Genomic DNA, 13,484 nt, shown 5'->3' on the forward strand with positions numbered 1-13,484 from the left:
GCAACTTCATTCCGCAACCTTGCCAAAATTGAGAGGAGAGAGGAGGGCCAATTCCTAAACCTCCTTATAGTTTAACTTTTTCTTCTTTCGTTTCGACACTTTTTTCTTGATTACTGTTAGCATCTTTTCCAATCCTAGACAGACAGTTGAGATTAAGAGATAAATGTAATACTACTTGTCCTAACGCTGGGTCCAAAACCTTCAGCTTTCCCTCCATAAAATTTGATGCTCAATGAAATTATTAATGACTACGCATGTTTGACAGATTGCTTGACTCAATTTCCAATGGCTGCTACTCTGAAATGATAGAATAAAGGGAAGAAAAAAAAAACAGTACTCTCTCCAGTCCAAAATAAATGATTTTTTGGATGTTTTCACACAGATTAAGAAATCTACCTTTTAACATTAATTAGCAATGGAATTGACCATATTAACCTTTACTATCTCACATAAACACTCCTAACACATATTCCAACATTATTTACTCCAAGGACAATGTAGGAAAAAAATAATTAATTCATTCTTGAAATCTGGAAAAATCACTTATTTTGGACCACAAGAAAAAGGCCAAAAAATCACTTATTTTGGACCGGAGGGAGTATTATATTATGATATAAAAACCTTCAAATCAATTTCCTTTTACACCTAAATAGGAACCTAGACAGATGCACGAGTTCCTAGTTTCCGTAGGTAACTAAGAATCAATTTTTTAACTTATAAAAGAGAGAGAGAGAGAGAGAGCATGACACAAAAGGAAGAAATTTTTACATTTACATCTCGGTGAAGTAAACTGACTGGTAGTTGGATTAAAGACCTACTAAATTCTCCCAAATTTACCTACTCAGTCCCTGTACGATATTTTGGCAAAAGATGTACAGTGAATACCTGTTGGAAAAGTTGGATTTCATTAAAAATTACAAGCAAACAGCAGACTGTAACATCCTGTAAATCAAGTTGTACCGCAAACGGTGAAAAAATGATTCCTCGACATTGGCCACATGCACAAGTGCTAGATTGCACGCACTGAATTATCAGTGATCTATTAACACTTTTTTAAGGAAAGATCACCAAGAAAATATTCCAGTTCATTGAAGGACTGATTCAGTATGTACAACAGCTCAATTGTTCAACTCTTAATTGCTTCTTTACAAGCCTCGGACCTCGCCAGAACATAGCATGAACTTATTTCCCCATGGAGAAACCTAAATGGCACTAAGGGAGTTGAATGTTTTGTAGCAACACTTGCTCCGCGTGGCAATATACAACGCAGCACCTTCACAAATTGATAGAAAAATTGTGTTTGCTCGTTACAAGCCGTTATATATTATTATTAAAGAACCAAAAGCCAGGAAATGCCAGTGACCATTGACCAGTAATCTGGCCACAGGCACAGAGACAAATGACAATCCAATTATCAGACAGGAGTTGTCACACTTAGCTGACAGGTAAATTACCGCCTATTTAATCAAGAAAATAGACAAAGGAAAGACCAAAATTTCAACTGATCAAAGCTCCCAGTTTGGACATTCTAAGAGAAATGAGAATTGCGACAATCTTGCGCAGAGGAATATAAATAATACAAGGGACAATCCACCAAACATCTTACACAGCATTGTTATTGAAGTGTTTACACCTTAACCCAAGTCTTTCTGTCCACACAAAACAAACGAGGTGAGGATCCTCACCAGCGGCGTGCAAGTCAGGAAGTTGTCCAAAAAATGACACCGCAGATAATTGCCTGTACGTTACTAATTTTCTGCCTCCTGATGTTTATGCACTTGGTCAGTGAGACAAAAGGTTGCATCAATTGTAATACTGCAAGTTAGGTTTCAGGTTTAAGAGAACATTCTAAGGAAGTTGTTCGCATATGCCATCGGCTTGACATCAGGATGTGGCTGCATATAATGCAAAGCGATGAAATTAGTCCAGTCTTGGCTTAAACTGAGCCAACCCATGAAAGGAATACAGAGACTTGAGGAAATTTCATATATTTCTAAAAGTGTTAGTATCGAGGAGTAAAAAGGACATTTCAAATATAAAAGCCACTAACCACTGCTGAAAATGTCACAATGTTTGGCTTCATATCGGGAGCCTCAAACCGTATAAAAGCACCCTTGTTACCCATCTGCAACATGCAAAGCAGTTGTATTTGAGTATATTGATTAAATGATTTCCATCCACATCAAGGGAACTTCATGTAGGAAACAAAACTACGAGTACTGAGTAGTACGAGCAGAAATTACTACAAATTGCAGGATACTCGCTCTAATTGATAGACAAATGTATAGATAACACACTTCAAGCTATCAGATTATCCTGTCAGATTTAATCACCACTAATGTCCCAGAGAGTAGCAGATAAAATGACTATATGTACTTAAAATTATATTATGAGCAATGCACAAAACTCACAATGCTTTGGTGTAACAAGAATGACCTCAAGGAACAGGATACCATGCCATTTACCAAATATGCTCACAATGGCATCCACCAAAGTTGCTGACAAAGTCAATATCAAACAAATTCCAAATCCACCTAGAAACAGAAAGGCCCCTAGAAGTTCTTATCTTAACAGATCACTAGAGTACATCCTTCTGGAGGCACATAACATGATTTGTTCTAATTTCATGTCCAGCAGCTTTGACTTGTCATGGCACAGTTACTTTTTGATGACATTTCCCCTAATGTTAATATCCTAAATGAAGCAATAAAGGCACTATCTCTTTGGGCTGTCCTCAGGCACAACTTCAAGGCTAAACTTGACCGACAAATCGCAGAACTACAAAACCTATACATGGAGGAAACCCAGTAGAGGTTGGATGAAATGTTACATTTCAACCTAAAGGCAGCTTTTAACCGGAAGGTGTTTCTTTACTAGCAAATTGTAATTTTTATTGACCTTAAGTTGCATTGAGCTCAAATAAGTTCCTGAGAGGAGAAAATGTAGAGACAAATTACCTGGTCACAATAATTTGGAGCAGAAAACACCGTGATGAGCTTGCCGTCATGCTCAATCTCATAACCTTCATCCTTCACTTCATGAGATCGGACCACTAAATCTGCAAGCATGCACACTTGTCAGCATCGAATATATGTGGTAAAACCCATCAAGAGGACAGAAATAGAGTGAAATGTCGATTCTCTGCATGGTCAAACAACAGAATAGGGGAGAAAGGAAAAGATAAGTACCTAAATTATTTTCTTGCAAGAATCTTTTAGTTATATCCGCCCCGAAAGAAAGACCAACACCTCGTTTACTAGGTCCTCTACCAGGCTGAGGTTGTGGATCACTCCATAGCAATTCACACATTAACCCTGAAGGAGATCAAACAAAGCACCAGTTATTACCTAAAACAACTTGGCCATGTTACTATGTCTGACCAAGGTAAGAAAATATAAATAAACAGCTGTAACAAGTCAGCAAATTTTTTATTTTTTATGAGAAACAAGTCAGCAAATTGATACTAACTATCAAAAACGTAAGTCAGTATATTAACTAATAAAGATGACGCATAGCTGGAGAAAGCTCCATGCTGCTTGGCTGACAAATCATGGATCAAATAATAGTAGAGTCTGGACTGAATCTCTCTTTTAGCATGCATCAACAAAGTGGCGTGCAGGGACAATGTGTCAATGATGATAACTACCATGCAAATGAGAATGGACAGTTTTTTATATTACAAACATGTTGGCATGCATAGTTTTTCCTAGCTGTTGTTTTGGAAAGTTAGTCAGATGATTAATGGAGCATCAAGGATCTCAGAACAGAGTAATTAGCAGTTTGTTAAAAGCAACAATAGCATATTGAAAGGATAAACAAAAATACTTCTCTACTTGCATTAGAACTTACCCTCCTCAGGGGGCTCACAAAACCGATCAATTGCTCTAATATCAGAAAGTTTCACACCATCAACACTGAAAAGGCCTCCATGAACTACAAAGACTTTTCCATTTATGACATGAGCCAAAGGCAAGCAACAGAACACTTCTGCAAAGAGTTCCACAAAGGTTTCGCTTAACTTGGATCTGACCTCGCCCTCAAACCCATATATCTTGTTCATGCTCTTGCTTTCATGATTTCCTCTCGCAAGGTATATAGCTGAAAATTTGAAGTTGTTAGCAAGATACAATTGGCCCATCTAAACAACTCTAAAACCAGCGATAAACTCACTGAATCAATGAAAAGACGAATTACTTTTTAGGTCATGCTAGCAGAGAACTGATAAAAAAAACATAGCTTTGATGTAAAAAAACAAAATCATAGCTTTGATCTTAGAGTTTAATGTATTGCAATATCAGTATGCTCAAACAAAAGCATTAAGACACCACCTAGACCTACATGGAGCCCAAAACGGCACATTCACTTGTTAGATCTAATTGATGTACCCAAAAAAAGAGAAAAATAGAAAATGAATAATGGAAAAAAAGAAAAATGACTCGAAAAGATTATTAAGGTTAAGTAGAAAAAAGAGGAGACTGGAACTTGTGACCAGAAAACCTTTAAATACCACCCGATACTAAATGGGAGTAAGAATATAAAAGAACCCGAGCTTACAACACCGAAGAAGAATGAGAGCAAGTGGTCTACCTGATGGACACATGCACTTGAAGGCAAATAATGTCAATATGACCTCTAGAGAGAAAGACCCTCTATCAACAAAGTCACCATTGAACAGATACGGATTGTCTTCCGATGGAAGCCCATTGAGCTCGAAAATATTTAGAAGGTCATAAAACTGCAATAGCAAAAGTTTAGAGCCATGTTGAGACTTATCACAAGGAATAAAAAGTAGTAAGTCATTCAGCCAGCACAAAAATGGTAGACCCAGCAAAATATGTTCTTACTATATAAACAGCAAGGAGAGAATAAAGGACTAAATGTTATATCGTGCAGGCTGCAGCACATCTCCAAAGGCACAAACAAGTTCTCTTTAGGATCTGTTCCTTAATTGAATCAGAAAAAACTACTGTTTTACCTAAATCTTACTGGCCAATTATTTGTTTGTCAAATATTTTTCCAGTTAGCTTGACAATCACACAAGCAAGCCGAAATTCATTCACGAGACCAGCAGCAGTGCCTGTAAAAGGGGTTCCCAAGCCTATGCTCAGGTTGAAGAAATTAAACAAACGCTGGCAATTCTGATAAAGGGGAGTAAGAAAAGCAAGGGAAAACAACAGGAGGAGGTTGAGGGTAAATCATGACGAAAAGATACACTTTATGTAGAGGCTTTTGGTACAAAAATTTGGTGAAGAGCTTAAAACGACCGAAGATTGGATGGTCTGGAAGTGGGTCAATCACAACTGGTTGTTTACAGCGAAAGTACAAAGGTTTCTTAAATTCCCTTCAAAAAGGGAAGCTGGCCATTTTACCAAATACCAAGCAAAGAGTGGCTTTCAAAAGGATGGAGTAACCCACTGATCAGGGAGACAGTTCAGAGTTGGTGTTGGATAGAACCTGGATTAGACCTGTGGGCTTGCCAGCTCAGTTCTGTAGCCCAGGGATTCTGAGGGTTGTTGGACAGACCAGAGTGTTAATCAAAGTTGACAAAGAGACAAGATTGAAATTTGGATAGAAGGTTCATGATAGTGTGTGGAAACCTAATACAGGCTCCTCGCCACCTTCTACCAAAATTAAAGTTCAAGAGCTTTTATTTTATACTGTTCCTTTCTGAGTGGAAAGAGAAGTGCATACTAAATATGAAGGTGACCCAGTCTGGTAAGAAGGTGAAGATGCTTCTCCTGAGTAGAGAGAAAAACTGAGCGGGTGGGGCCACTGAGTATGTCATCAGGGAAATCCAAATTCGGATTTCAGTGAAAAAGGGAAAAGGGATGTTTCGGCCTTGCAACAATAAGTATAAGAGGAAGGGACTGCGGTTCAGATATGGTAGATAGGCCTTACGTATTAACTCGTATGACCGCTAGAATTTTAGCTCACGAAAGAGCTCTAATCTTTAACTAGGGAGGGGGGAGGGTAGACGGACAAATATGTCTAAGGGAAAAAGCCCACGATCTCTAATAGGTTCCAGCGCCTTAAATTTGCTTACAGGTTGGAGCCACTCGGAGCCCATCTTTTCTGACAATAGGATTCCACCCTAAAGAATCTCCAGAGAGATTGGTGAACCAAGCAGCAAAGTTTGAAAAAAACAACAGTTTCCTGTTTTAGCTATTCTTGCATGTAATAGTACTACTAGCAAGCACCTGAAAGTTCTGGGGCTTTCTATAAATGCATGTTCCTTGGTCAATATCATTTGATGGCATAACAATGGTGTGCTAAAGAGCGAGGTAAAACTGGAAAAACAGAACAAAAAGGACAAGAAGCAAATGACAAAGATGACAGCAACAAGCTTTAAGAAGGATCCATCATTAGGATATTCATTACCTGACCATGTACATCACCACATACAGTGAAGTGTTTCCCTTCGGGAACAACGACATCCACGAGGGAGGGCAATGCTCGCAGCATTTCTCTTGTTTGCAGAACTACTTGGTAGGCATATCTACCAAATAAGAGCATACATTGAAAGATTGAGAAGCATGTCAAAAATTAAAGAGAAGATTATGACCACATAAACGAAACATACCTTTTATGTAAATTCTTCTGGTTTTTGAAGTCATCCAGCATCTTCTTTACAAAATCTAATGTTACAACATCTCCCTCTATCCTTGCACCAGTATATTGAGGCTCCACTTCTACAATTTCAAACACCAAACCAACATGGTAAATCCATGAGCAGCAAAGGCAGCACATTCTCATTCATTGAATTAGATGACATATAGACAGTACTAAACTATTAATAAAGCTTAAGCCATTGACAAATTGCCAGTTCCCCAACACAGACTCATCACCAGGAGGTCTAACTACGTCAAGACAAATTGTGGAGTGAAAAAAGTCTCACATAAAAAATGGAAAACCTGAAAACATTTTTAAGGGAAAATGATCACACGGCCTCTAAGAGTATCATAAGTAAAACAAAGTTGGCACATAAAAGCAAGGAAGAATCAGAAGGAAGAAGCATCAGAACATGCACACATCCTCAATGTCCAATTCTCCTAAACGAGTCTTTACTAACATATCCAAAATGTAATGGACGAGGACCATCAAACTGGCAATTACTGCATACATAAAGCTAAGGCAGTAAATGCATAAGGCAACAGATGAATGTCCTCAGCAAGGGGCAGTTTAGAATTCTAAGCATGAAGTTCAAAAGGAAACCTGCATAGCAAAACATTGCTGTGTTGCTTCACGCAGAGAGAAAATCTACATTCCCCACAAAATACAATAACAGATGTGACCCAAGCATTGAAATGTATCACGGTAATGAGGGGTGAAAACTGTTAGCTGTTCCAACTAAAGATATAGTAGTATCTTACTACTAAACTTTAATCTTTAATGGTTAGAAAGTAAGGGTGCTGCGGTACTCTAGGCAGTACGGTTAAACCGGTGATTGATAACCCACCTAAAATCGAGTAACAAAGGTGAATAATTAACACCATACCATATGGCCCTAGGAGAAGGGTAAAAGAAACAAATAACTACTGTCAACACTGAATATAGGGGGAGGAAAATGTTTTTAGTTGGAATACCATGCTCCTGGCAATTGGATACATAGAACATAGCATCAATTAGACAGGAATAGCTTTTACTCAAAATATAACATAATGCAATGCAACATAAATTAAACTATGAACATTTGGTTCAGTTTGCAGCTAGTCCCTTTTTAGCTATTCCTTTGATTAATTATGATGGAATTCCGTTTTGGAACTACCACTGACTTGGGTTATTTACTTGTTGACTTTTTTCTTAGAAAGGCTCAAACCTAATTCAAGTGTTCGACTCTTGGTATCATTGAAGCGAGCCCACCGAAATGTTAGCAAGACCATCAATAAGGCTGCCAAAGCTGCTGCTGCCACCGCTGTGGCTGCCTTAGTCCCCATATATACCACCAGTACTGCCATTAGTGCTGCTGCCGCTGATACAGCAGTTACTTTGGTGGAAACATATGATGAGCCAGGGCCAGACCCTATAAGGATGAAATAGGTAAAATCGTACTATTAACATTTACTTTTATAAGAACGAAAACTATATGGACTAACATGAAAGGTTGAAAGTTGACTAAGCTTGAAGATCCCTTTTTTCTTTTTGAGAAGGTTACTAAGTTCAAAGATCTTTATTTTGTCCTGTTATTTGAAATGAAGGTTTATTGATGAATCATCTAAAGGGGCAGGCCCATATCAATTCGAATGGTCATTTAACTAAAAAAACTATTTTAGTAGCTACAATTTGATTTAGAGGGTTCTACATTTCCTAAATGGGTTAGGAGAAGTGAGCAATGGCTCAATTACAGTTAATTAGTCGGACATGCATCCTTAACAACGTTGTTATGTTGTTATGTTCTTACAGAAAGTAATGAAACAACATATCATCATCTGTAACGAATCAAGGATGTATAAAAGATCAAAATGATTTATCTTTATTTTGTTATGGTAACTTCAAATGGAGCATCTGAAAGAGACGGTAAGAGATAATTCAACATTTCCTACCATCCAACATCAGCAAAATGATGTCTGTGCAGAACACCAACCTCTTCGACAAAAAACAATCTAACCTATAACCTATAGACTGAGAAGTGAAAACAAATGGAGAAACTAAACAACTGATGCATCAGGATACACAAAGATGCACAAACTCCTCCTAAACCCTACTGATAAATAGAACTCATGACAGTAAATTCACCATTTTAAGGATATTGAGCAATTCCCATTTCCCCAATTAATGGATCAAATGTGTGTGGCAGCAACAAGCAGTAGAAATAAAAAAAGGAGAGGGAAAGAAGCCTTTTTCCAGTATAGTAACCATGTTCCATGCACCTTGCGAAGTATGATGACATGTAAGAAATTTACCCAACAAATATAGTCATAAATGAAAGCAAGAAAACTTCACGAAAAATACATGCTAGGAAGAAATTTACACCGAGACCAGCTTGGAAGAAAGATCAGCTTGGAGCTATCATACCTACGGTGTGATAATCAATAGAATCAGCTACTGAACGTCTCTGAGATTCTGGGACAGAAATAGCTTCTTCAAATTTTAGCTTCATGACAGCTTTTTCACATTCCTTCAATTTCTTGGTAGCATCTGGGTCGTTTGGACATAACTTCTTGACCTGAGTGAGACAATAAAGAAACAGGTCTCATAAATTGCAGATAGGTAAAACCTACCAATATGCTCTGCCTAGAGAAGATAGGGGCATCTTCTGCACAAAACTATAAGACAGACTTCAAAGAGACATGCAGACAACATACTCAGAGCACATAAAATGTAGAGACACCCAAGAACTCCACTTAGGAGACACGACCATATAGTTAAGTTCTCCAAAATATTTGTCAACTATTGTGACCCATAATTAAGAATAAAATACTTTTAATAGTCTGAGACCAAAAAAAAAATCAATACCCTTTATCATAGGAAATCAGCAGTCTAAAAAGATTACTTGATATCTCTTCCAGTGTCCAAACACTAAAATTGTGTATGTATGTGTGTTTATGTATGGATATATGTATATTGCTTAGATATCAAGTACCCGTTTTGAACTAATGTTTTCATATGTATCATAGAGAGGAATCTTTATACGTGGTGACTAAGCTAAGACTAAAATTCAGTGCTGTGATACACTGCGAATAACCCAACTAACAGTTCCTCCCGTTCGCCGCCAAATGCAATAAAACAAACTATATATTTATCACTCATAAGAGAAGGTTTCATATACATGTGAATTCGGCCTTTTTCCGCCATTGCACAAACCATCAAAAGAACAAGTTGCTAAGACAATCCAAATGCCAAAAACACCTAAGGAACAAACTGAGTTTAGAGCTCTATTGTGCACGGGTAAGTTGATGATGTCAAAAAGGGGGAAAAGGCACACCCCAAAAGTAAAATTGAGTCAAAGCAACTTAGCTGCCAGTCAAAAATTAAACATTGCAACTGTGAGTTTACTTCTACACCTATTCTCAGGCTCACCCAGACTACTAAGAAATACATCAAATAACATCATGGTGCATTCCCTTTTTTTTACCCTTTTTTCGGATGATTAGCCAAATTGATAAAGCATGCAATATCAGTATGTATCTTGCATGCAGTGCTATTATCCTGAGTAAAATATAAACTTTAGTATTCACCTTAGCCGTTATTTGCAGTATGATTTCTTTCTTATATGATTATCTATAATACCCTTCTCTAATTTTTGCCTTCTAATTCCCACTTTAGCTGATCTAGTAGTTAGAGAAGCAGCATTGCTCAATACTTCTCCATTTAGCAACCAACTTCCTTATAGCGGAAAAATGAATATCTCATAACTATGTACCAAAAAGACAAGCCAGAAGGCACAAACTTACTGTTGATGACTTTAAACAAATTGCAGTTTAGTACAAACTCTGACGGTCAGACCTATTTTATTTTTCACCAACATGTCATTGCACTTGAATTTGATGTCAAATGTTGTTAATCTTAGTATTTCCGGATAACTTATTTAGTACATCCGGAAGTTGCTAGAGCATAGAATTGGCAAGAAACCTAAAAGGTCACAAATGACATAGTGCCCACACAATGTCACTGGTAAGGCATCATTTTCTCTTCTAATGCATAAGCTATTTAAACAAGCAATGTTTCACTCGACACATTCCTTTGTGCCCAATTAAAGCTTTACAAAATAAAAATTTGATAATACACAAGCAATTTGCAGCTGATATGACTGAAGAATTACAAAAAATAGTACTCCACCAACCTGCTGAAAATCCTTGAGCGCATCTTTGAACTTCCCCATTGCCAAATATGCAGCCCCTCGCCTATAATAACCCTGCAACCCCAATCAAAACCCCTCAGGGATTACTTTGAGAATAATAACAACGAAAGCATAATTCTTTTTCCATATTTTCACAATTTGGAACTTAACCTTTGAATATTTAGGGTCAGTTTCAATAGCCTTAGTTGCATCCTGTATTGCGCTGCCATATTCCTCCAATTTGGTATGAGCAAACGCACGATTAGCCCAGTACACCGCATTCTCACTGTTCAACGCAATCGCTCGTGTGTACAAATCAATAGCTTGCGAATACTTGTGCCCTAAAAACTCATTCAAAATCGAAAATAGACTTTATATTTCGGATTATGCATAAATGGCCACGCAGTGAATAAAGGAGGTTCAAATTTGTGTTATTTTTACCTTTGAATGCTTCATTCGCGAGTTGCTTGAGTTCTTCAGCTCTAGGGGTGTTTGAGTTCTCTGTTTCCATTACGGGCATAATAATGGGAGTACGGAGGCTAGTGTTTGTTATGTGCAATCACAATACAGGAACTTTCATGAATATGGCGTATGTGTGTGTGTGCGCGCTTTAGGGGTTTTGTCAAAGAAGACTGAAAGACTTTGCTCAGTGCTTTCTAGCCCTAGTTTGTAGTTCCGGCTATCCTACACATTGTTATTTTCTACTACTCCATATAGTTTAAAATTTTATAGTATTTGTTACTAATAGAATTGTAATTGGCGAAATACATAAATAGTCCTTTCAAGTTGTCCACACCGGTCAGTTGAACACCTCAATTGAGACTATTTCCAGTTAAACACTTCAAGTACTTACAAAGTATATCAAGTAAATACTTTGCGCTGACATGGCAAATCAATTGTGTCTCGCTACAAATTGAGCGCGTGAGGACATGAATTGTGCTCTTTTCTTTTTCTTTTCAGTTTAAAAAATAACCTTTATTTTTGTGGACCCACATACCTTCATCTTTTCTTCCCCTTCTTCAAAAAAATTTTCACCATAGATGAAAAACAAGAAAACCCAAAGCAAACCAATGTCATACCCCGTCAATCTCCGACAAAAAGTCCGAGCACAACTCCCCTTCTACACAAAACAACATGAGAACTCATCATCAACACCCGGTGATTCTGTTTCCCAGATTCGATCGGAAAATATAATTCCTCCCAGTACTTGTGGAAATAGCTTGACACTCTTCAATCAAGACACTCATGGCCGGCTCCAAGGTAAGGCCACTAAATAGGTTAGACAACTAAATTTGATTAAAGTTATGAATTTTTCTACTCTACTTAAATTTATTCTTTTTTCTTGTTTCCGATATATAATTTCACTTTTCATTGTCAATTCATTTTTTCTGCAACTTTTTCAAATTATTATCGTCACTAGCCCAAGTCCAGCAAGATGCCAGAAGCAGATAACAAACAAACCCGCCAGAAAACCTTCGCCGTTGGCTAGGCCTAAAAATGGTGACGACCGCCAGCCTTCACTTCCGCTCCAGATCTAACCTACTACCTTTTGTTCCGATTGGAATCTAAATTTTTCTTTGCCCAATTTTTTGCAAATGAAATGGTGGTCATGGGCTCAAGGAGTAAGTGGAAGAGTTTGAGAAAGCTTGGAAGAAAGAGTTAGGGGAAGGAGGAACCTGGTTTAGAAGAAAAGTTTTTTTCTTTTTTAAATGTATTTTTTTGTTAATTACATGTGTCAAATTCTTATGGCGAAATTACACGTGTCATTTTTTGATTGGTTCATTTGCCATGTCATCGGCAAGTGCAACTCACGCATATGGTCTACTGTACTCAGGTGTTTACTTGACCTACTTAATAGCTACTTGAAGTGTTTAGCTGGAAATAGTCTCAGTTGAGGTGTTCAACTGACCGTTGTGGACAACATGGAGGGCCCGTTTATGTATTTCGCCATTGTAATTAAATTGAATGTCTATCTTGTAGAGTTTTACTTTGTGACTAAGTCATTTTTCCCCTATAAATAGAGGGGTCTTACCCATTGTAAATCATACCAAAATCCAATAAGAATTATTCTCTCTTTTTCTGCAATATTATTCTTTTCTTTTATTGTTTTATTTCACGATGCAATGGATCTTTGAGACGCCATTAAAGACAAAACTAAAGCATCCACCCAAGAATGTGCTAAGGCCTTGATTTTGTTGCGCCATCACCTTGATGAAGGGTTGAAAATAGAATATCTCACAGTCAAAGATCCACTTGTTTTGTGGAATGCCTTAAAGGAAAGATATGACAACTTAAAGTTGGTCACTCTTCCACAAGCACGATATGATTGGGCTCATCTGAGGCTCCAAGACTTTAAGTCTGTTTCTGAATATAATTCTGCAATGTTCATAATTACTTCTAAATTGAAACTCTGTGGAGATATTATCACTGACTATGATATGCTTGAAAAAACGTTCACAACGTTTCATGCCTCCAGTATGGTCTTGCAACAGTAGTACTGAGAGAAAGGTTTCAAGAAGTATTCTGAGTTGATTTCTCTTCTCCTTGTGGCTGAACGAAATAACGATTTGCTCATGAGAATTCACGAAAATCGACCAACTGGGTCTACACCATTGCCTGAAGTGGATGAGGTGTATTCCCATTATGCTAAGCGTGGAAAAGGCCGTGGCCCTATTCGTGGCCGTGGCCGTGGACAAGGAAGAAATTT

At 37.6% G+C, this 13,484-nt stretch overlaps 1 protein-coding gene across 2 annotated transcripts; it reads right to left on the reverse strand.

Moving 5' to 3' along the window:
* LOC109228761 (serine/threonine-protein phosphatase 5) lies at positions 1,475–11,482 on the reverse strand. 2 transcript variants are annotated; one of them, XM_019393962.1, is made up of 13 exons: positions 11,219–11,482; positions 10,949–11,118; positions 10,781–10,852; positions 9,013–9,163; positions 7,817–8,020; positions 6,581–6,689; positions 6,379–6,496; positions 4,588–4,735; positions 3,850–4,098; positions 3,189–3,314; positions 2,958–3,058; positions 2,051–2,125; positions 1,475–1,895 (listed from the first exon to the last, which is right to left on the reverse strand). In XM_019393962.1, exons 1-13 carry the CDS (start codon positions 11,295–11,297, stop codon positions 1,836–1,838), a joined length of 1,662 nt encoding a protein of 553 aa, XP_019249507.1. In that variant the 5' UTR covers positions 11,298–11,482; the 3' UTR covers positions 1,475–1,835. The 2 variants fall into 2 exon arrangements, with proteins under 2 accessions (XP_019249507.1, XP_019249508.1); XM_019393963.1 differs by lacking the exon at positions 7,817–8,020 and having other exon boundaries at positions 11,219–11,479.

Source organism: Nicotiana attenuata, chromosome 7 (assembly GCF_001879085.1).
Source record: "Nicotiana attenuata strain UT chromosome 7, NIATTr2, whole genome shotgun sequence".
In the NCBI taxonomy this organism is placed as follows: domain Eukaryota; kingdom Viridiplantae; phylum Streptophyta; class Magnoliopsida; order Solanales; family Solanaceae; genus Nicotiana; species Nicotiana attenuata.

What these genes read in the sequence shown, in the direction of transcription:
- LOC109228761 (XM_019393962.1), bottom strand. Translation starts at nt 11,297, where the DNA reads ATGCCCGTAATGGAAACAGAGAACTCAAACACCCCTAGAGCTGAAGAA. An exon ending in GTGGTGATGTACATGGTCAG is followed by an intron (nt 4,736 to 6,378) that starts GTAATGAATATC and finishes TTGCTATTGCAG; the next exon opens with TTTTATGACCTTCTAAATAT. An exon ending in CAAGTGCATGTGTCCATCAG is followed by an intron (nt 4,099 to 4,587) that starts GTAGACCACTTG and finishes TCAAATTTTCAG; the next exon opens with CTATATACCTTGCGAGAGGA.